Here is a 22,340-nt window from a genome sequence, read left to right as displayed (position 1 = left end):
TCTGCCCATATTCTAGTCTATATTTTTATGAAGGACTAAATTGACGTCACGGATTGCTTTATTGACGGAAAGTTACGACTACCCAAGGGGAACGGCGGAAATTACTAACGTTGAAATTTACCTGTTGCAGGTAATATTGACATTCGGGTTCGTGTTATACTTATGAAAAGGGATATGTTGACATAATTAATTGCATTATTTAAAAAAAATTATGAAGCTTTTCCGGTGACCGTTAAATTAAGTCATTGTGGCGATATAAAAAATATTTAAAATATATTCACATTTGTACAACCACAAGTATAAAGGTTCAAGTGTAGAAGGCAAATTAAGCAAACATTTAAGGATAACTACGTAAACTTTATAATACAAAACAGGGTCCGTATTCAAAGGTTTTCTTAAAGGCTCAATACCACTCTTGTTGTAACTCAATAATATGTCCCAATCTTTATTCTGGTCAACAAATTGTACTATTTTACAAAATTTCAATTAATTGATGATACAAATTTCATCTTAACACACCTTATTTAAAAATTTTGAAAAATTCAACATAATTGTTTGAAACGTCTAACGTAAACCTTTTCAAATGAAACTTCGATTTAAAAATATTTTCGAACCCTCTGGACAAGTAAAAAAGGATGTTATGGATAATTTACACAACAGGTAGGACACTTAAACATCTAGTACTTAGATAGAGATGTTATTTATTTTCTGGAGCTTTCAAGCCAGCAAGAGTGTTATTGTCCCTTTAAAGATAATTGAAAATACTTAATTTTTCCACGGTACTAAGTGTGTTACCTTAAATCGGTATCGGTATTATCCTTGAAAAACTTAACTGCACACTTAACGTATGGAATGCCCGCAAACGCCAAAAAGTATAAATTTCTAACTTATGGAATACCCTCCACTACCAAAAACTAAGAATTTCTAACTTCAAAGGCAAGTTATGTCCCTTTAAGTGCTCCAAGTCTCTATTAAACTTCGTTTTCATTGCTAGGGAAATGTTAGTCGAAATATTATGATTATAAATTATATTACGTATCCTTGCACTACAAAATCAATTATCAAATCTGCCTTCGAAAGAGAAAATTGAGGCAGCTACGCTCGGCGACATTGTTTTTGGTTCCGTCTTAATCCTCATACTTTCATCTGTAACGTTTCCTTGAAGGGAAAACCACGTTTGGGGTATGGGGAGCTTGGTATCTCTGCCACCAGTGATCAATTCCTGGCTGATCACGAGCCACCGGTAAACGGAACTTCGGAAGGGTGTGTAAGGACCAGCTTAAAAGTGGTCAGTAACGGTGTTTTGCTAAAATTATAATAAGCTTCACCGTAGGAATAAAACAGACTCGTTCAGTTTTCAAACCTTTATGTAACAAAAAAAACTTTCAAAATATATTTATATCAGTATTTACAGCTTAAATACGTTTATTTCTATTAATTACTGTCCTTTTTCGGGTGAACAGCGTTCACCGTACTTTGTAAGTGTCTTGACTTTTTCGGGCGAATAGCATTCACCGTACTTGTTCTTGAATCTGTCAGTGTCTGTCCTTTTTCGGGCGAATAGCATTCGCCGTACTTTTCTTCAATCCGCAACTTGTCTTTTTTCGGGCAATCCTAGTTTGCCGTACTCGCTGAAAGAGAAAGAAGCTTTAAAGGAGCTTCTGTGCCATCGAAACGTAGCTTGTGAATATCAGACGCTTGCCTATCGTGCAATTTCCAGCCATCTAGACGTATCTATAAGAGACATTTATTCCTACTGGCGATTCACAAATATTGCATGAAGAAATTCAAATCATAAGAACATAAACACGACTAATAAACAGTATCACATTGATTATAAAAGTACAATGTATATATTGGTTACACTATATATGTCACAAAACACCAATCATTAGATAATAATAATTATTTACTAATTATATAAATCACTTTAGGAGGTAGGAGTTATCCGTTGTTTAATTTAACAGTTATATAATTACCTTGGTTATAAAGGTACGAACAATTAAGGTATTTAAACAAATGATTACGAAAGAACATAACACTATAGACTTCTATGATAAGACATATAATACATGTTTAATATATATATAAATGACAATGTCCTACGCTAACAAATAATGAAATATGATAGTATCAGTAAATAGAAAAAAACAAAGTAGTCGCGATCATCCTGGCTCTTGACTGCTTCACATCTTAACTGGGCTGCTACTACATTGTGTACTCCGGCTAGAATGAGTCGTTATGATTTGCTCAATTAAAGCGGCCTTTGAATACCACTAAACGATTAAACACTTATAGTTATGGTAACTTAACTTAAGGGAAAATTTGATACCTCACATTGCCTTTGAACACCACTTGCCCTTAACTTACAGGAAGTTATGTATATTTAATTGAAATCTAGTAGTGACTACATTAGACTTAAGATTTCCTTTCAATATGGACCCAGGTCATAAAACAAATTCAACAGAAATTTACGGATAACCACACATCACTACGGACAACTATTTATCGTGGGGCTTAACGTCCGCGTACTACACTATTCCCAACTGATCCGTAGGCCAGACCTTCCCTGTATCCTTTTTAGTATTAAGACGTTTCCGTGTTGCATCACGTAGCCCAGTGCAATGTAAATGGTAGACTTTCAAAACTTTGCATGGATTAGTCACTGTAAAATTACCCAGAGTACCGAAAGCCCAGATCGACATATTTTCCACGCCATAATCCTGAGACGGTACTGATAAGTAATCTCGGACTTCTTTTGGAAACCTCCCTTTGGGCACGAAGACATACGTATCATGGGATCCAAAATATTTTTGATCAGTGCATGATGTAGATGTGGTGTCTCGCCTCATATCGCAATGTTTCTCTTGTCGGCTATGTCGAGACATAATATAGATCAACTTGTTCGCGGCCAACACATCTTTTTTAATCAGCTCAAATCCTTCACCTAGATAAACATCCGCCGGGGTGTAAATCGCTATTTCACCCTGAAGATGATCGTAGGCGAAATTAAATAAACCGACATGAGACCGGGGATTTTCTACCAAATGAAACGACATTTTGTCCAAATCGACCCAGATGTGAGTTTTTACATAATCCATAACGCTAAGCTGATTGTACAGGAAGTATACACGATGAACACATGGATGATTTAAAGTCCTCTGCAAACCAGTTAAAAATTCAGTCATCCGCTCTTGTATCATCTTTGGAGTGGCTCGTGAGTAACTTCCGGTTTTTATGGAATCGTTAGTGAGTAGCGGAAATGACATAATAACGTGTAATTGTGACCGACATGGAGGCAAAACAAGGGGTGTAGGAAATCGTTGAATAAGTGGGTCATAAACTCTGACTTTTGATGTATAAACACCCTGCTTTGGTATGTATACAGCAATGGCGACAATTGTGATCAGAATAAAAACACAGACCATCACATTTTTTCTTGAACAGAACTGCAAAGAAATAAAAACAGGTTTATTAATAGTATTATATGTGTAATGCAATGGGGAATGTTAGGGAGTAAATTTGAACTACAAAGGCATATTGTGGTCCGAAAGGATCATATGAGTTATTAAATAAGGTTAGGGCACGTGATTGTTGGTGAGATTGTAGGTTAAGGTAAGCTTTAGAGTTAGGTCCAGGGTCAGGGTTGGGATTAGCGCTATATAGCCTTGTAGATTGTATAGACTAACTAGGCGAAAACGACTATCATGCAATTTACACTGCTCACGTATTTCACTGTATATGAATGATTAGAAAATAAAAGGGAAAATCCCGATTTTCACTGAACCTGAGAAATACAAATCCGTGTACGTATAATATTTAAACTCCGAAAGATAGAGGATTTACATATAAATCTTGTCTGAAAATTTAAGTTCAAAATATTGTGTTATTTGGACGTGAACGTCAAAACCGCTTATCTGGACACGAACACTGAATTTCGGGTCAAATTTTTCGTTGGTGACTTAATAAACGCGACTAGTTCGAAAACAAGAGAATCAACCCGTTCGAACAAAATGGCTAAAAATCTTATCAATAGCAAGACTTTTGGGGCGAAATTAAGAGGAGAGAGAGAGAAATGGGGTTTAACGTCCACTCGACACAAACTAGGACATTTCGGGACTAACACATGGTTCAATTTTATTTCATTAATTCGCTTGCGCGTAGGGGTCTTTAGCAGTGGGAGGAAACCGGAGGACCCGGAGAAAACCCACGAGGTTGGAGAAATTAAGAGGAATAATGGGCCCAGTAACTCGCTTCCACAAAGTGTCAATGGGCAGATAGGAGCCGATAATTATAGCCTTAGTATATAGCTGTAAATATACTATTCAAAAAAAGTAGGGGATATTTGATTTTTAAGTGTTATTAAAGTCACCTAATGAAACTGACGAAGAAACAAATGACAAAATGAAATGAAGTTCACATTCATCGATTTATTCCAAATGATCGTTAGACTAAGTAAGGCACAGACTGACCATTATAAGGGTAAAATGATACCCGGGGTCAAACAGCAAAGTTACCACAGCATCACAACCAAGTCAGTAACGGGTAAATCCTCCTCTGTTTGCCAAACAAGCATTGATCCGACGTGGCATACTCCTAATGAGACGTCTAAGGTCATTTTGGTCCAGATTGTCCCATTCCTGTTGCAACGCAGCAGCAAGTTCTTGGACATTGGCAGGACGTTGTTGACGTTGACGTAACCTCTGTCCAAGCATGTCCCAGACATGCTCGATGGGGGAGAGGTCGGGACTCAGTGCTGGCCAAGGTAATGTGGTGATGTTCTGTTGTTGGAGGTAACCTGTAACGTACCTGGCCCTGTGACATCTTGCGTTGTCATCCTGGAAGATGAAACGGCGGCCATGACGTCGTGCGAACGGCACAACATGGACTGCCAAGGTGTTGTCCCGGTAGTACTGGCCTGTAACACGCCCTGCAACAACATGTAAAGCCGTTCTTCCAGCAACAGTGATGCCTCCCCACACCATAACAGAACCACCCCCAAATCGATCATGTCTGATGACGTTAACGTCTTGGAAGCGCTCGTTTCGACGACGCCACACCCTCCTACGTCTGTCCAAAAAATCAACAGTGAACCTTGACTCATCTGAAAACATCACATTGCTCCAGCGTCGATTATCCCAGTGTTGACGATCCCTACACCAACGACGTCTTGCCTGAATGTGATGATCTCTCAAACAAGGGATCACGCGAGGACGTCGGGCGCGAAGGTGACCCCTATGCAGTCGATTCCGAATCGTCTGGCCACTCACGCTGATCTGATTTGCTGTGATGGCACGATTTCTCAAGGCCAAGGTACGGATAAATCGATCCTGGGCTTGAGTTGTCGCCCTTGGTCGACCTGAGTGTGGTCTGTCCTGTACAGATTGTGTATCACGGTATCTGGACCATAGCCTGCTTATGACAGACTGAGAAACATTCACCGTCCGCGCCACAACCGCCTGTGTTGTGCCGATCTGTAGCATGCCAAGGGCACGTAACCTTTCATTTTGGGTAAGCCGACGCATATCAAAATTTGTTTTCTGGTCACTAAAACAATTAAACTGATGTTTCCACCCTGGAATTCAATGCCACAATGACTGTAACATTCAAAGTCAGAGTCGTGCAAATCTTGGGTTGGACCCCCATGATGATCCCAAGCATCACCTGCATTCCATGCGGTAGCTATTGGTGCGTTTGGGCGTCACATGTAACTGGAAATGTTTCTTCTGTTAGGTTCTATAGTGACTTTTTTCGTAGTCATTTGCATATTTTAGTATTATGCCCCCAAAATCAAATATCCCCTACTTTTTTTGAATAGTATATAAGCAACGTTTTAATAGTGTATCGTTCAATGAACATGATTTGATTAAATTAAAGGAAGACATTGAGTTTAGTATCAATCATGTGTGTAATAGTGGTAAATGTAAACATGATCATAATATCACAGCAAACAATGTTTCAAAAGCCGTAAAATCTCTCAAACATAAGAAATCTGATGGTTGTAGTGGTCAATATTCTGATCATATTATTTATGCTCCATATTCTTACTTTATTCATGTATCATTGCTACTGACAGCTCTTGTCGTTCATGGCATTTCAACTAACAATCTTATCATCTCAATTATCCCCGGTTGTACGTGACAAGGAATAGGGTGGCCTGTCCAACCTCGTGGGTTTTCTCCGGGTCCTCCGGTTTCCTCTCACTGCTAAAGATCCCTACGCACAAGCGAATTATTGAAATAAAATTAAAACCATATGTTAGTCCCGAAATGACCTAGTTTGTGTCGAGTGGACGTTAACCCCCATTTCTCTCTCTCTCTCTCCCTCTCTCTCTCTCTCTCTCTCCTCTCAATTATTGTCTCAATTCGAAAAAATAGGAAACGCCCTCTCAACGATCCCAGCAACTATCGTGGAATTGCATTGAGCAGTATTTTCGGTAAAATGTTATATTAGATAAGTTAAATCACGTGTTTCAATGTTCTGATTCTGAACAACAATTTGGTCATTTCTCTTTTGTACTAAATGATCCATTAATTATTACAATAGTCTCAACTCTAGTGTGTATGTTAGTTTACTAGACGCAAGCAAAGTTTTTGATAAGGTAAACAACGTAAAAAAATTCTTCCAACTGTTACGTTCTAAATGTCTGTGTCCTTTATTTTCAAGTTTTCTACTTTCTTTATACCTCAACCAGAGGATACGAGTAAGATGGTGCCAAACAGTTAGCAACTCTTTTAATGTAACTAATGGTGTTAAACAAGGGGGAGTAATCTCTCCAGTATTATTTACCGTCTATATGGATGGAGACCACCATTAATTTCCCCATTGACTTCAATGTTAATTCTGGCCTCTTTGCCCACCTCCAACTTTCCCCAAATTTTCGTTGGGCTGAATGCTTTTCACTACAGACAGAGGAACAAATGGTCATGTCTTTGCACTAAAATTTGTATGAGGTTGACCACCAAAATTTTGAGATACACAAACTTGAAGAAGCATACTAAAAACATGTAGCTAGTTGCCGTACATATCGCCGTAGCTAACCTGATAACCCTCTTATCCTTCCGCCTCAAAATCATGAATATTTACCACAACCTGGCAGAAAATGTTAATTCAAACCCTCTTCGTCCATTCTAGACCAAAAAATCAACAAAAATGGGCATACAAAAGGGGAGAAAAGAGAGAGAGAGAGAGAGAGAGAGAGAGAGAGAGAATTGCTATAAATAGACGAACTACAATTCGAGATGATGAAATTTAATGGTGGTCTGCCTCGATATCGATGAACTTCTGAGAAGGTGCAGACAAAGTAATTTTGGCTGCCATATTGGGAACGTATATGTCAGTGACCTCACAGTAGTCGCCGCAAGTAATTAGTATAAACTCTCAATGGTTTATTGCGCATAGCAAGTTAATATTCTGAAGAATATAACCTCACTTTTAATCCCGACAAGAGCAGACTCGTATATTTTCCATGCAAACCATCTGAAACTGGAACTCGGGATCTTAAACCCATTCTTATAAACTGCCTCCTATCAAACTTCTGAATCCCATTTAGGAAATCTGCTTCATAGTTCCGTCAGAACATGAACATTTATGTCAATGTATAAATAATTTTACTGTTAAAAGTAATGTAACATTAAGAAATTTTACATTCTCCTCATTTAGAGTTAAATATAAATTATTCAAAACTTATTGTATGCCCCTTGTAAGACTTTTGCTAGAATTTTTGCTCTTATAATTAATGATGGCATTATATTGTATTAATTAATTGTACTAAATGTGCACTAAAATATGAGTGACAGATGGGTATATAAAAAAAGTTATAGAACCAAAACATAGCTGGTTCTGTGTGTTACCAGATTACACGTGATTGGAAATTTACCTATTGCATCATTTGGTTTAAATGACCAATCATATCAGTAATTGCACAGGTTCGGGGTCATGGATATCCTAGCCTGTGCGTGATGTCCATAGGTCCTATAAAAGAAATCATGGCAAACTTTCAAGCCAGATTTCATTAGATTCCGGAGAGATTGCCATCTCAGTTCCTAGACAGCTAATGCTCTTCAGACAAATATACAATGGTTAAAAGATAAAGATAACACAATAATGATTATGACGTCATAGCGTCATAGTTACAGAGTATTGTTCAGAAGGGGCATAACTGAAATTATAACTCAGACTACAATGATAATACAATATAACACTTCACAATTTTGCATTTAACTCTGGTCGATACTTTTAAATAAAATATGATTCTCTGACCTCTAGTTAATTGCTGTTATTGCTATTTTATTTATATAACGGGAAACCTTTAAACTCTCGTCCACCGCAAACATCTAAATGGCCACTTAGTGGGATCATCCTATATTGTGGATTCAGGACATGTTTACGATGGAGGTTCATCCTTGTTCTTGGCATAATAATTGTTTTCCCGATATACCATCCATTACAACCAGTGCAAACAATCATATAGATTACATATCTGGTTTCGCAATTCATAGATTGTTGGATGTGGAAGAGTTTGTCAACTGTAATCTGGATGGAGGATCCCTTGATTAATATTTTGCAAGTTTTGCATCTTTTCTCCCCTTATTGCGTTACCACTGGTTTCTTTTGAATGCTATCAAATTTTGAGGATGTTAATATAATCTAGCAAGATTCCTTGGTTGTTTCAGCTAGACTATCGATAATCTTAATCTTTTATAAGATATTCGTCATAACTTCACTGACTTTCAGTTATGCCCCTTCTGAACAATACTCTGTAACTATGACGTCATAATCATTATTGTGTTCTGTATCTAGTTATCTTTTTACCATTGTATATTTAGCCTGAAGAGCATTAGCGAAAGTACTTACAAATATATACAAATGTAGTTCTTCCATCCATATTTTATTTATTTTTTTGTGTATATATATACATTTCAGATTTCCCTAAAGTCACGGTCATCGGGCGATATTTATTATTGTAAATAATGTTTGCTCGATTCTCCTGTATGGTGACTTATTGTATGACAATTTGATTTCCACTATGTCGTCATAATGATCCGGTTCGATGAATTTCGAGAAATGTTTTTGGAGAAATGTTATTGAAGAAATGTTTTTGGAGAAATGTTTTGCAAGATTTGTATTTGGAGATTTGTATTTAGAAATTTGTTGTTCGAGATTTGTTTTCCGTTGTATGTCTATGATGAAATGTAAATGTAGATTATTTTTTTGATTTACTAAAATAAATTTTGTCATTATATTAAAATATAATTAAATTAAACAAAATATATTTTACAAATCTGATATGACAAATGTCTAATTTGTAAAACAAATAATGATTTTAAGACACAAATGTTAATTTTAGTGTACAAATGTCGCAATACGACAACAAATGAAGAAATAAGATTTAAAGGTCACCGGGAAAGGTTCATAAATTTTTTAAATAATGCAAGTAATTATGTCAACAAATCCTTTCCATAAGTATAACACGAACCCGAATGTCAATATTACCTGCAACAGGTAAATTTCAACGTTAGTAATTTCCGCTATTATCCGTGGGTAGTCGTAACTTTCCGTAAATAAACAATCTGTGGCGTCATTTCAGTCCTTCTGCTCATATTCTAGTCTATATTTCTATGTGTAAAGGGACTAAAATGACGTCACGGATTGATTATTGACGGAAAGTTCCGACTACCCACGGAGAACGGCGGAAATTACTAATGTTGAAATTTACCTGTTGCTGATAATATTGACGTTCGGGTTTGGGTTATATTTATGGAAAGGATATGTTGACATAATTACTTGCATTATTTAAAAAGAAAATTGATGCTTTTCTGGTGACCTTTAAGGACTATGAATTAAGAACTAAGAATTAAGAACACTGAAAAAAGAACTGGTGAGTCCTTCATAAAATCGTGCTTCAATATTAAGCCCTTAACAACCTCGTAAAATATTGACCGTAAAATAGCAGCAGAATGTCAATACAGATGTTTATCCACCATTATCGCAACTTCACTATGGGAACGCAGTCCTGTTTAATCAATATGTTTATTTGGCCGTCTTTCGATGAATAAAACGACAATAAGATACAGCCCAGATGTAAAAGAAATATACATCAGTCATAGGGGTTCTAGGGTCGCAGATTTATCGTTTTATGTCGCGATTTAGCTCTATTCAAGATATAACATACGTTAAAATCTGTCTAAACTCTCACGCTATCTACATGAAACAAACAGTCATTGGGGTTCAAGTTAGTGCAAATGCAGTGAATACGATACCCCAAATAAAATATTGAAACGTAATGAACGGTAATAAATGCTGATTATTTTACCTCTTATCCTATGCATAGTCTCCCCGCCACCCCACAAATACCATTAAATACTTACATATGATCGTGTCATCTTTACCTGTATCCTCTTTACCTATAGCTTGCATGACACGATAGATGTTTACGCGCGTGTTGGTTGTCAAGGCTATAGACTATAGCGTGGAGCCTTAAACTATTGCCCTTATTGATTTTTTTTAGAACCAACGGAATACTACTTAGTTCTTTCCATGGGAGTTGGGAAGGGCGTATCCAGGGTTTTCATACGACGAAAACAAATAATGCCAACTTTTATTTTCAAAAAAAAAAAGGATGAAGATTAATTAAAGAGAGATGATAATGAAATGAAATGGGGTTTGACGTCCTACTGTTCTGCTCCTATACTGGGCTAATGAAGACGGGCATACGCCATACAGTGTGCTATGAGGGAAATTTTGCCCGGGCAGCGGACCTAACGCCTACTCTTATATCGAATTCCAACTGCCAAGGGATTTTTTACGTGCATTCCAATGTATACACGGGACCTCGGTTTTTCGTATCATTCGAAAGACTAGACAGCTGTCCTTGTCAGGCCCTCAGTCCTCCGTCCTGCATCACTGACAAGGGGGAACCACGCCGGAAAATCAGGATGAACTTTCTCGGCCAATGCAGGGATCGAACACCCGACCGCCAGGCTAGCGAGCCAGCGTCTTACCCACTTAGCCACGTGATCCCCCGAGATGATAATGAATAGACTGCTGATGTAAACGTCTCCATGAAAGGGATATTTATAAATTAACAGATAATAATGAGTATTATTACCTATCATTATATGGATATTTACCAATCTTATTATATAACTGAACAGATAATAATGAGGGATTGAAAACTACTTTGAAGTAAACAATATAAAATATATTTATACATATATAATTATAAAGAGGGTGGGTGTATAAAATTTAGGATATTGATATAGAAACACGCACAATAGCACTATATGGACTGGAAACGAGTATCATTACGTCATAACAGCCATCTTGGAATTTTACAAATCGAAGTCTGTCGATCAATATAATTATTACAGCATATTTGAAATGAAATGAAAGGGGGTTTAACGTCCCACTGTCTTGCTCCTAAACTGGGCTAATGAAGACGGACATACGCCATACAGTGTGCTATGGGGGAAATTTTGCCCAGGCAGCGGCGCTACGGCCTACTCTTATATCGAATTCCAACTGCCAAGGGATCTTTTACGTGCACGCCAATGTGTACACGGGACCTCGGTTTTTCGTCCCATCCGAACGACTAGACAGCTGTCCTTGTCAAGCCCTCCGTCCTGCATCACTGACAAGGGGAAACCACGCCGGGCGGTACAGCATATCTTTTGTGCGCCCTTTCATATAACATGTTCACTGCGTTAATCAGTGAGAAGATTTTCACTAACTTGAACCCCAATGACTGTTTGTTTCATGCAAGATAGTGTGAGAGTTTAGATAGATTTTAATGTATCTTAAATAAAACTAAATCGCGACATCAGATGATGACAGCTTTATGTATAGACAACCCTACCGAGGTTACAAATGACAATGTAATCATATATAAACTACAAGATTATGGACATGTTAACAGTTGTATAGAGTCAATTAAAAGCCTGATTAAATAAATGTGTTTTAAGTTGTTTTTGAAAAGAATATAGCGATGTACAATATCTTAAATTAAACGGTAGATTATTCCATAAAACAGATGCTTGATAACTAAAAGAGCGCTGACCATAACGATATGCAATGAAATGAAATGAAATGGGGTTTAACGTCCTACTGTTCTGCTCCGAACTGGGCTAATGAAGACGGGCAAACGCCATACAGTGTGCTATGAGGGCAATTTTGCCCGGACAGCGGCACTACGGCCTACTCTTATATCGAATTCCAACTGTCAAGGGATCTTTTACGTGCACGCCAATGTGTACACGGGACCTCGGTTTTCGTACCATCCGAACGAATAGACAGCTATCCTTGTCAGGCCCTCCGTCCTACATAACTGACAAGGGGGAACCACGCCGGAAAATCTGGATGAACTTTCTCGGCCAATGCAGGGATCGAACACCCTAGCGAGCCAGCGTCTTACCCACTTAGCCACTTGATCCCCAAACTGACCATAACAGACTAGTTGAACAGTTTTTGTGTTTTAAAAGTAGTTTTTCTGATGTATGTAATGTTGGACCAGGTGTATAAAGTTCTAATAGATTTCAGAGGTAAACAGGAGCTAAGTTATTTAAACATTCAAAAGTAAGTAAATAAAATCTTAAAATCCATTCCATATTTAACAGGTAACCAGTGTAAATTATATAAAACAGGAGTTATTTGGTCGCATTTCTTAGTTACAGTAACAAGTATAGCTGCAGTATTCTGTACATTTTGTAAATTATCTATAAGCTTTAAAGGTAAACCAAGTGAATTAAAGTTATCTAATCGAGAAGTTACCAGAGAATTAACAAGTGACTTAGTGGCCTCTACAGTTACAAATTTGCGTATTTTACCTATATTTCTGATATTAAAATAGCACAATTTACAAATATTTACAAATATTATTTACTTGAGTTCCCATATGCATAAAGCTATCAACGATTGCGCCAATATTACGAGCAGAATAAGATGAACATGTATCACAATTACAACGGGGGAGGGGGGGGGTATCACGTGCAAATTTACTTAATTTATGCCTTGCGCCTAATTATTATCATTATTCAATTTTAGAAAGTTATTTGATATCAATTGAGTATCATGGGCATACAAATGAAAGTCGAGACCACATCTTCTGACTTCAAAAACTCCAAAACTCTGCTGCCCGCCTTATAACTGTATCATCAAAATTTAATCATATAACACCAATATTATTTAACCTCCACTTTGCTACCTATTACAGTGGACTTTGTCACATCTTCTGAATACTCCGACACTCTGTGAAATCCGACACCATTTTCCGGTTTATTTCCTTATTATTTCAGCCCAAAAAACTTTGAGTAATCCGTACTCTGGATATTGCGAATTACGGCATCCATCAGCAGTCCCGTCACATGATTTCCATTGAATCAACACTGTATAATCCGGCCTGCAATCGGTGGGTGTGAAGCTACAAAAGATTAACAAGCAACTATCGGTGAGATTAAAACTCGCTCGCATAGGTCTTTGTTGATTACTTTGATAATTCTTTAATCTCTTGTAACATAGTTGTGACAAATACTCAAGAATACCCACGTATTTTGCCACGAATTATTCACAGTCGTAAAAATATTCCTAGCACTTGTTGGAAACATTCGTTGCGCATGTCGATTGAACCTGAATACCTAAGTTTGTTCACCCTATGGATCTATCCGAACCGCGGGACGACGACCTGGTCATAGAACGACAGATTATCAATGAACACGTGACACCAAAGACAAGTGTGCGATCAACCAAAGACGATGAAGAAGATAAATTAACTGAAGATGATGAAGAAGATAAATTAACTGAAGATGACGAAGAAGATAAATTAACGACAGACTTGACCTATTCAAAATGACTACGCATGTTAAATGAAATAAAAATTAATTTCAGATTTCCCTAAAGTCACGGTCATCGGGCGATATTTATTATTGTAAATAATGTTTGCTCGATTCTCCTGTATGGTGACTTATTGTATGACAGGTTGATTTCCACTATGTCGTCATAATGATCCGGTTCGATGAATTTCGAGAAATGTTTTTGGAGAAATGTTATTGAAGAAATGTTTTTGGAGAAATGTTTTGCAAGATTTGTATTTGGAGATTTGTATTTAGAAATTTGTTGTTCGAGATTTGTTTTCCGTTGTATGTCTATGATGAAATGTAAATGTAGATTATTTTTTTGATTTACTAAAATAAATTTTGTCATTATATTAAAATATAATTAAATTAAACAAAATATATTTTACAAATCTGATATGACAAATGTCTAATTTGTAAAACAAATAATGATTTTAAGACACAAATGTTAATTTTAGTGTACAAATGTCGCAATACGACAACAAATGAAGAAATAAGATTTAAAGGTCACCGGGAAAGGTTCATAAATTTTTTAAATAATGCAAGTAATTATGTCAACAAATCCTTTCCATAAGTATAACACGAACCCGAATGTCAATATTACCTGCAACAGGTAAATTTCAACGTTAGTAATTTCCGCTATTATCCGTGGGTAGTCGTAACTTTCCGTAAATAAACAATCTGTGGCGTCATTTCAGTCCTTCTGCTCATATTCTAGTCTATATTTCTATGTGTAAAGGGACTAAAATGACGTCACGGATTGCTTATTGACGGAAAGTTCCGACTACCCACGGCGAACGGCGGAAATTACTAATGTTGAAATTTACCTGTTGCTGATAATATTGACGTTCGGGTTTGGGTTATATTTATGGAAAGGATATGTTGATTATCAATGAACACGTGACACCAAAGACAAGTGTGCGATCAACCAAAGACGATGAAGAAGATAAATTAACTGAAGATGATGAAGAAGATAAATTAACTGAAGATGACGAAGAAGATAAATTAACGACAGACTTGACCTATTCAAAATGACTACGCATGTTAAATGAAATAAAAATTAATGTAATAAAATTTTGAATGTACAGAAAGGTTTACCATTTTTAAAGGGAATAACGTTCTGAGGGTTCGAAGCTACATTATAATAATACTTCCGGTTTTGGGAAAATTGAGTATTCCGACCCTGTAACGATCCCGTACGATCTGATAACTGGTTACTTTGTGAATCTAACGTTAAGTCATCAGCGGGAGAAAAGTCGTTCGCTATTAAAGCTCCTAAACTTTGGAATAAATTACCATTAACAGTCAGAAGCTATGAATCACTTCAGACTTTTAAATCTAATCTAAAAACTATTTTATTTACTAAAGCATTTTATTGAACTTTACTACTGACTTTATAACTTCATTTCATTTCTTTTACGCTATTATTATTGTGATACTTTTAATGTGTGCCAATTTATTGGGGTTTTTTATTATTCCAATTTACTGTTTTTTATTATTCCAATTAGTTTTTATCATATTGTCTATCTGCATTTTATAATTTTATTGAATTGTAAAGCGCATCTGAGCACTTTGTGAAAGGTGCGCTATAGAAATACACCAAAATAATAATATAATAATTCTGACAATGTCCCCCAATGGTACCGTATAAAGGGTAAATAAACTCGGACCAAGAACAGAACCTTGAGGAACCCCAGATGACAAAACAGATTACAATTAACTAAAATACACTGTTTTCTACCACACAAAAGCTTTCTAAAAGAGTTAATGCAGAGCCACAAATACTGAATTTACATTGATGTCTACGTAAAGAATAAAAGGATCCACCGTGTCCAAAGCAGCAGATAAATCTAATAAAATTAAAAATGTACATTTTCTATTATCAATTTCCATTAAAATATTATTTGAAACGCGGGTTAAAGCTGTTTCGGTACTGTGAAATTGTTTTAAAATGGCTCATACAAACAGTTATCATCTAGATGGGCATTTATCTGAGAAGCAATACTTTTCTCCAATATTTTAGAAATAAGGCTTAAGTTAGGGACAGGTCTGTAATTTTTATAAACATTAGGATCAAGTGTAGACATAAGTTTATACAAGAATTATACAAGAGATATACAAGAATTAATAATATTGGTAAAAACCGGATTAACTTCGTCTAGACAGTCCTTAAGAACAGGAGTCGGAACAGGATCTAATGAACAAGATTTAGGAGCAGACGATTTAATAAGCTTTAAAACAAAAGATTCAGTAACAATTTTCTAAATAAACGGAATTTTCTAACTTATCAAAGTCATGAGCATTAAAGTCAATTCTTTTATTTAAATCATCAAGTTCAGTTCGTATTTTGTGTATTTTTATTTGAAAGAAATCTGAGAATAAAATTCGCGAGTTCAGTGTTATTATCAGTGTCCGGGAGAATAGTCCGCTCAGCACTATGATCCAAAAGGGAATTCACAACTTTATACTGGTATTTTTGTCTGTTTTCACCATTTTCTATTTTATCAGAGTAAAATTTAATTTTAGCTTCTTCAATTAATTCACATTGTTTTGTAAATATTTATAAACCTGTTTATGGACATGTGATTTGTTTTCCGCCACAGATGTTCAGTCTTATTACGGTCCCTTTTAGCTTCTAAAATAGAAACAAGTGAGTCCAAAATTCCAGCAAGCTTAGAGTGATATTGGTTGCTTTCTCTTGTATATATTGAATACGTTGAATGTCATAGAAATCTGAGTTGACTATTTCCGCTTTAAATGTATTCTTGTCAAGTGATTTAAAGCTTCGATATGTTACAGCCTTTCCTGTTGGTTGTGGTTACTGGATCTTAAGATTAAAACTTTGCCGGGAAATGATCAGATATTAATTTGTCCGAGACATAGAGGTTATCCAGTTTAATATCACGTGGATTAGTTATCACCAGATCGAGAATATGTCCACCGTTATGAGTCGAAGAAGAAACATGTTGTGTGAGAGATCTATTATTCAACATTTCACAAAAATCAACCTTGTTAGAGTCATTGGAATCATCAACATGAAAATTAATCCCCCCCCCCCCCATATAATAGTGCAACACTTAGTGGTAATCAACTGCTCCCAAAATAATCCAAATTCTTCCATAAACTTTTGACACAATTTGCTATTGTGCGGCGGTAAATTGTAATAATCCTAGTTTCCTTGTTTATGTTCGCCGCGATCCACCCCCCACATATGTGGGATCGGGCCGTTATTTATGAAGGCCAAGGTCACAGATCTTGGGGCCCCGGGCCAAACCGGGTATCCAGGTAGTACATTAGCAAAAACACACACGAATACACTTGTACAGAAAATAAAATTACTTTTTAGTTTGGAATATATATAAGTAACATCTTCCACGAATAAATGCGCACGCGAGTCTTACAGAAGAAAGGTACACAAATTAAGCATGGTCTCAATCAGCTTTGACTTTTTGGTCCCAATCAACCATGGTCCCAATAAACCATGTCCCGATCATGAGGTCTTGTAAGGTTCTACTTTTCATTGTCGACAACACTGCAATAAAACTTTATTGCGCCACTGTTAGGATAATCTAGTTCCAAGCAAATATTCCCCAGTAAGTCGCCCCATTTGACACTTCAGAATCCCAGATATGTCCTATTGGTGCTACAATTAAAGATGTATGTTGTACAGTAAACCCAACTGATCGGTTGCATCACATAAATAAGTACAATGTAAATGGTAGACTTTCAAAACTTTGCATGGATTAGTCACTGTAAAAATACCTAGAGGCCTGAAAGCCCAGGTCCCGTATTCAAAGGTTTTCTTAAAGTTACGTATATAAAAATACTTAATTTTTCCACTTAACCAAGTGTCTTACCTTAATTCGGTATTCAAGGGCTCTATTTTACATATACTTGGCTATGTGAAAAACTTAACTGCACACTTAAAATATGGAATAACAACATTAGCCAAAAAGATAAATTTTTAACTTATGGAATAACCTACACTGCTAAAATCACGAATTACTTACGTCGCACGCAAGTTATGTACCCTTAAGAGCACCACTACACTCTATTAAATTCTTAGTTGTCATTACTTACTAGGAAAATGTTTGTCGAAATATTATATTGTAACGCATGGAATACCAACCTTAGCCAAAAAGCATAAATTTTTAACTTCTGGAATAACCTACATTGCCAAAAATCACAAATTACTCATGTCGCACGCAAGTTATGTCCCCTTAAGAGCACCGCAATACTCTGTTAAATTCTTAGTTGTCATTACTTACTAGGAAAATGTTTGTCGAAATATTATATTGTAACGCATGGAATACCAACCTTAGCCAAAAAGCATAAATTTTTAACTTCTGGAATAACCTACATTGCCAAAAATCACAAATTACTCATGTCGCACGCAAGTTATGTCCCCTTAAGAGCACCGCAATACTCTGTTAAATTCTTAGTTGTCATTACTTACTAGGAAAATGTTTGTCGAAATATTATATTGTAACACATGGAATACCAAAATTAGCCACAAAGCATGAATTTTTAACTTCTGGAATTACCTACACTGCCAAAACATCACGAATTACTCATGTCATGTGAGACTATAATTTATGATAAATAAAAGGTCACTTAACGTTAAGTGGATTTTTCTCAATTAAACTGGCCTTTGAATACCACTAAAAGACTAAACACTTATAAATTAAGGCAGCTTAACTTTAATGGAAAATTCGATACTTAACACTGCCTTTGAATACCCTTAACTTACAGGAAGTTGCGTATATTTAAGTGAAATCTAGTAGTTAAATGACTATCTTAGACTTAAGATATCCTTTGAATGCGGACCCTGGTCGACATATTTTCAACGCCATAATCCTGAGACGGTACTGTTAGATAGTCTCGAACCTTTTTACGAAATTTCCCTTTGGGCACGAAGACATACGTATCATGGGATCCACAATACTTTTTATCGGTGCATGATGTAGATGTGATGTCTCGACTCATATCGCAATGTTTCTCTTGTCGGCTATGTCGAGACACAATATAGATCAACTTGTTCGCGGCCGACACATCTTTTTTAATCAACTCAAATCCTTCACCTTGATAAAGATCCGCCGGGGTGTAAATCGCTATTTCACCCTGAAGATTATCGTAGGCGAAATTAAATAAACCGACATGAGACCGAGGATTTTCCACCAAATGAAACGACATTTTGTCAAAATTGACCCAGATGTGAGTTTTTGCATAATCCATAACATTAAGCTGATTGTACAGTCCTCTGCAAACCAGTTAAAAATTCACTCATCCAAGAAATTCCTAAATAAGAAAAAAACACAACTGCTGTAAAAGGTTGATATGTGTGCAAAATTTCAAAAAGATATCTTGAACGGTTTATGAGATTTAGTCCGGAAACGGAATTGTACACCAAAGTCTAAGTCAAATTTGTTTCCATGGAAACACAAAAAATATAAATCCCAGAAATTCCTAAATAGCAAAAGGCACGACTATTGTAAGAGGTTGATGTGTGTACAAAGTTTCAAAAAGATATCTTTATGAGATATGCTCCGGAAACTAAATAGGGACAGACGGGCGGACGCACAGGCCCCATTTAATATCCTTCCCTAACAAAGCGAAAATCCCACAAACATACTATTGATGAAGAAAAAACATAGCAACTGAAAATCGATATGTTTTGTTTATCCAATAATGTAGTACAGCCACGCAGTTTCACGATTGACTGACGTATCGATGCTTATACAAAATGTAAATTATTTAGTTCTATTCAAGGTTAGAATCTATCAAAACTCCCATGAACAAAATCAGTCATTGGGGTTTTAGTTAGAGAAAAGGGAGGGGGGGGGGTCTAGAGGTTAAACACGTACGCGTGAACCATAAGGCCTGCCATTGAGTCAAGTGGCGCGGTTTCGATTCGCCGCTTGTATGTATCAATGAGTTGGATCGCCTGTCCAACCGCTTGGATTTTCTCCATGTCCTTCGATTTCCTCTCACTGCGAATTATTGAAATAAATAAAATTGTCCCGAAATGATCTAGTTTATGTTGGGTAGACGTTAAACCCTATTTTTCTCTCTCTAATTAGTGAAAAACATCTCGTTGATTAACCCAGTGAAATTTACGCAAATATAAATTCTTAATGGGTAATGGGTGCTGTCTCTATAAAAGCTCTTGTTCTATGCCCAGTCTCATATTTATCTGTATATTTCTTTCTGTGGCTTTCCTTTGTTCCTCGAGTTTTACGTCCACTTCCACCGGGAATTTTCTGTTGCGTTGGTTGTCATTAATTGATTATATAACGTGTTAGTATACGATACTATAAACTATAGCGCGTGCCTTCCCAGGCGATAGCTATATTGATTTTTTTTTGAAACTCAAAAGAACAGATGTAAACCGAGAAAGTTCATTGGTATTTTCCAACATCAGGGTCCGGTTCCTAGAAAATTCTTAAAGTAAGCACAAAGTCATGCTTCACTTTTGCTTACGTAAGAAACTTTATAAAATACCGTCTCTAGAAAATTCCCAAAAACCGTTCTTACGTAAGCACAAGTCAAGTACGAGTCTAAGCACATTGTGACTAGTTAACTGAGACTACGATGCTCTCTACCGTCATAAAAACAATTTTGGCATGCGAATTACATCATAAATTGGTCGGATGCTTCCCGGCAAATGGTCGATTTTGATGCATTTACATGACCCCTATATATAAAGTTAAAAAAACAAAACAAACACAAGCACATGCAAACAAACTGAATAATTGTGAGAGCGCCTGATCTTAAAGTAGCCCGTGTTTGTGTTGTTTACTAATTGGCAAATAAATAAAATGGTTTCCGGGTAGAAGCGAAATTTTCTATATTCTTCTCGAGAATAATTATGTTTCTAAAGGATTTTATGTCTGTTAATTGTCTTTTTGGTATCAAAAGATGAAGGAAATGCCGTCGAATAACTCTACGGTCAGCCATCTTGATTGAAACAGACGGGCTTAAGGTTGGTAAGCAAGCCGTATACCTTGCTTGGGACTTGTGCTTAGATTGACAATGTTTAAGAACGAAGTTGTGCTTAAGTTTGTTCTTGGAACACATAATAATGTGCTTGTGCTTGCACTGAAGTCTACTTAAAATCTAAGCACAAGAATGTGCTTAAGAATTTTCTAGGAATCGGGCCCAGTAGTGCAGAACGGAGGGCGTGGTAAGGATCAACGTCTAGTCCAGGCGTGCACTTAAAATAAAAGACTCATTGTCTGGTCTAGTGTTTCAACGCGTGCACGTTAAATCATAAGGTTCGTGATATTGAGTCAAGTAGTGTGGTTTCGATTCCCCGCTTGTACGTTACAGGGAGTAGAGTCGTCTGCCCAACCACGTTGTTGACTAATCAATATCAACTGTTTGTTGATCAACGATCATGGATGCTCCTGTGCAAAAGAACTACATACTCGAATAATGACATAACTGACAATAATATCAACTATTGATCTGTGACATGGTTGATTTTCATTTTCGTTTGCTTTGTTACTGTTGTAGTTCACATATCTGCTCTTTAATAGATGATATAAACATGGTTTTCGCATTGTTTCCACCCAAGCAATTCCTAACGTATACAATTGCTTTCGGGATGAGGCCGCGACGAAGGCTCTGGGGACTACACCAAACCACTAATGCATGCGGCACTCTGATGATTACTCTTTACTGCTCCAATGTATGCCCCCCCCCCCGACAAACTCCTGGATCTGGGCCTGTACACGTAGGTGTAAAGCTCACCTATGACAGACCTTAATATATTTTACTAAGGCTAAAATCTAAATTCTAAGAAGTCAGTTATGTCACCTCATTTATTAGTGAAGCAAAATGGGATTTAACATCTTACAGTTCTGCATCGGCTGGGCTAATGATGAAGGGCATACGCCATTATATGGTGTGCTACTGCTATCAGGGAAATTTTGCCTGGACAGTGGCACTACGGACTGCGCTGTATTCGAATTCCAACCGTCAAGGTTTATTTTAAATGCACGATATTGTGTACTCGCAATCTGATTAAAACACAGATCCTATTTAGTTTCGTTTTTAATAGTTCAAAATTTCGTTTTATTTGTTTGTACTTCACTATGATCTGGAAGAGTTGTTATAAAACCCGTGTTCTGGATGGCGTGCGGGATTAGCCAATGAAACCATGACTTATTGGCGTGCGATGCACGGAACTGTGGGTAAACCACTAGAAACGTCAACGCTGATTGATTAATCAATGTCTGAGGTGATAGGGTCAAAAACCGCTCGTACGAGCCCTGACATGACCTTCCAGTACAACTGATCAGGTCTTCATTATGTTTTTTCTGTCTGTCACGATTTGGCACCTGACCAATTGCCACTCGTGCAAACTACCCCCCCAGCTGCGTCTTCAAAATCATAAAGAAAACGAAATGGCATTAATAGTATAATTTAATACTTTATATATTTATATCAGATCAGTAAAACAATCAATTTTCAGAGTTCAGTATGTCCATA

The 22,340-nt window shown here is 36.7% G+C and overlaps 1 protein-coding gene across 1 annotated transcript; it reads right to left on the bottom strand.

Annotated features, from left to right (window-relative positions):
* Positions 1-1,349: 1,349 nt before the first annotated feature.
* On the bottom strand, positions 1,350-10,448 carry LOC126824922 (uncharacterized). Its single transcript, XM_050554377.1, has 2 exons — positions 10,371-10,448; positions 1,350-3,449 (listed from the first exon to the last, which is right to left on the bottom strand). The coding sequence occupies exons 1-2, from the start codon at positions 10,383-10,385 to the stop codon at positions 2,532-2,534; spliced, it is 933 nt and encodes a 310-aa protein (XP_050410334.1). The 5' UTR covers positions 10,386-10,448; the 3' UTR covers positions 1,350-2,531.
* Positions 10,449-22,340: the final 11,892 nt, after the last annotated feature.

Source organism: Patella vulgata, chromosome 1 (genome assembly GCF_932274485.2).
Source record: "Patella vulgata chromosome 1, xgPatVulg1.2, whole genome shotgun sequence".
Classification (NCBI taxonomy): Eukaryota; Metazoa; Mollusca; class Gastropoda; family Patellidae; genus Patella; species Patella vulgata.
The sequence above is the reverse complement of the archived record's forward strand: the minus strand, read 5'-3'. Positions and strand labels throughout refer to the sequence as shown.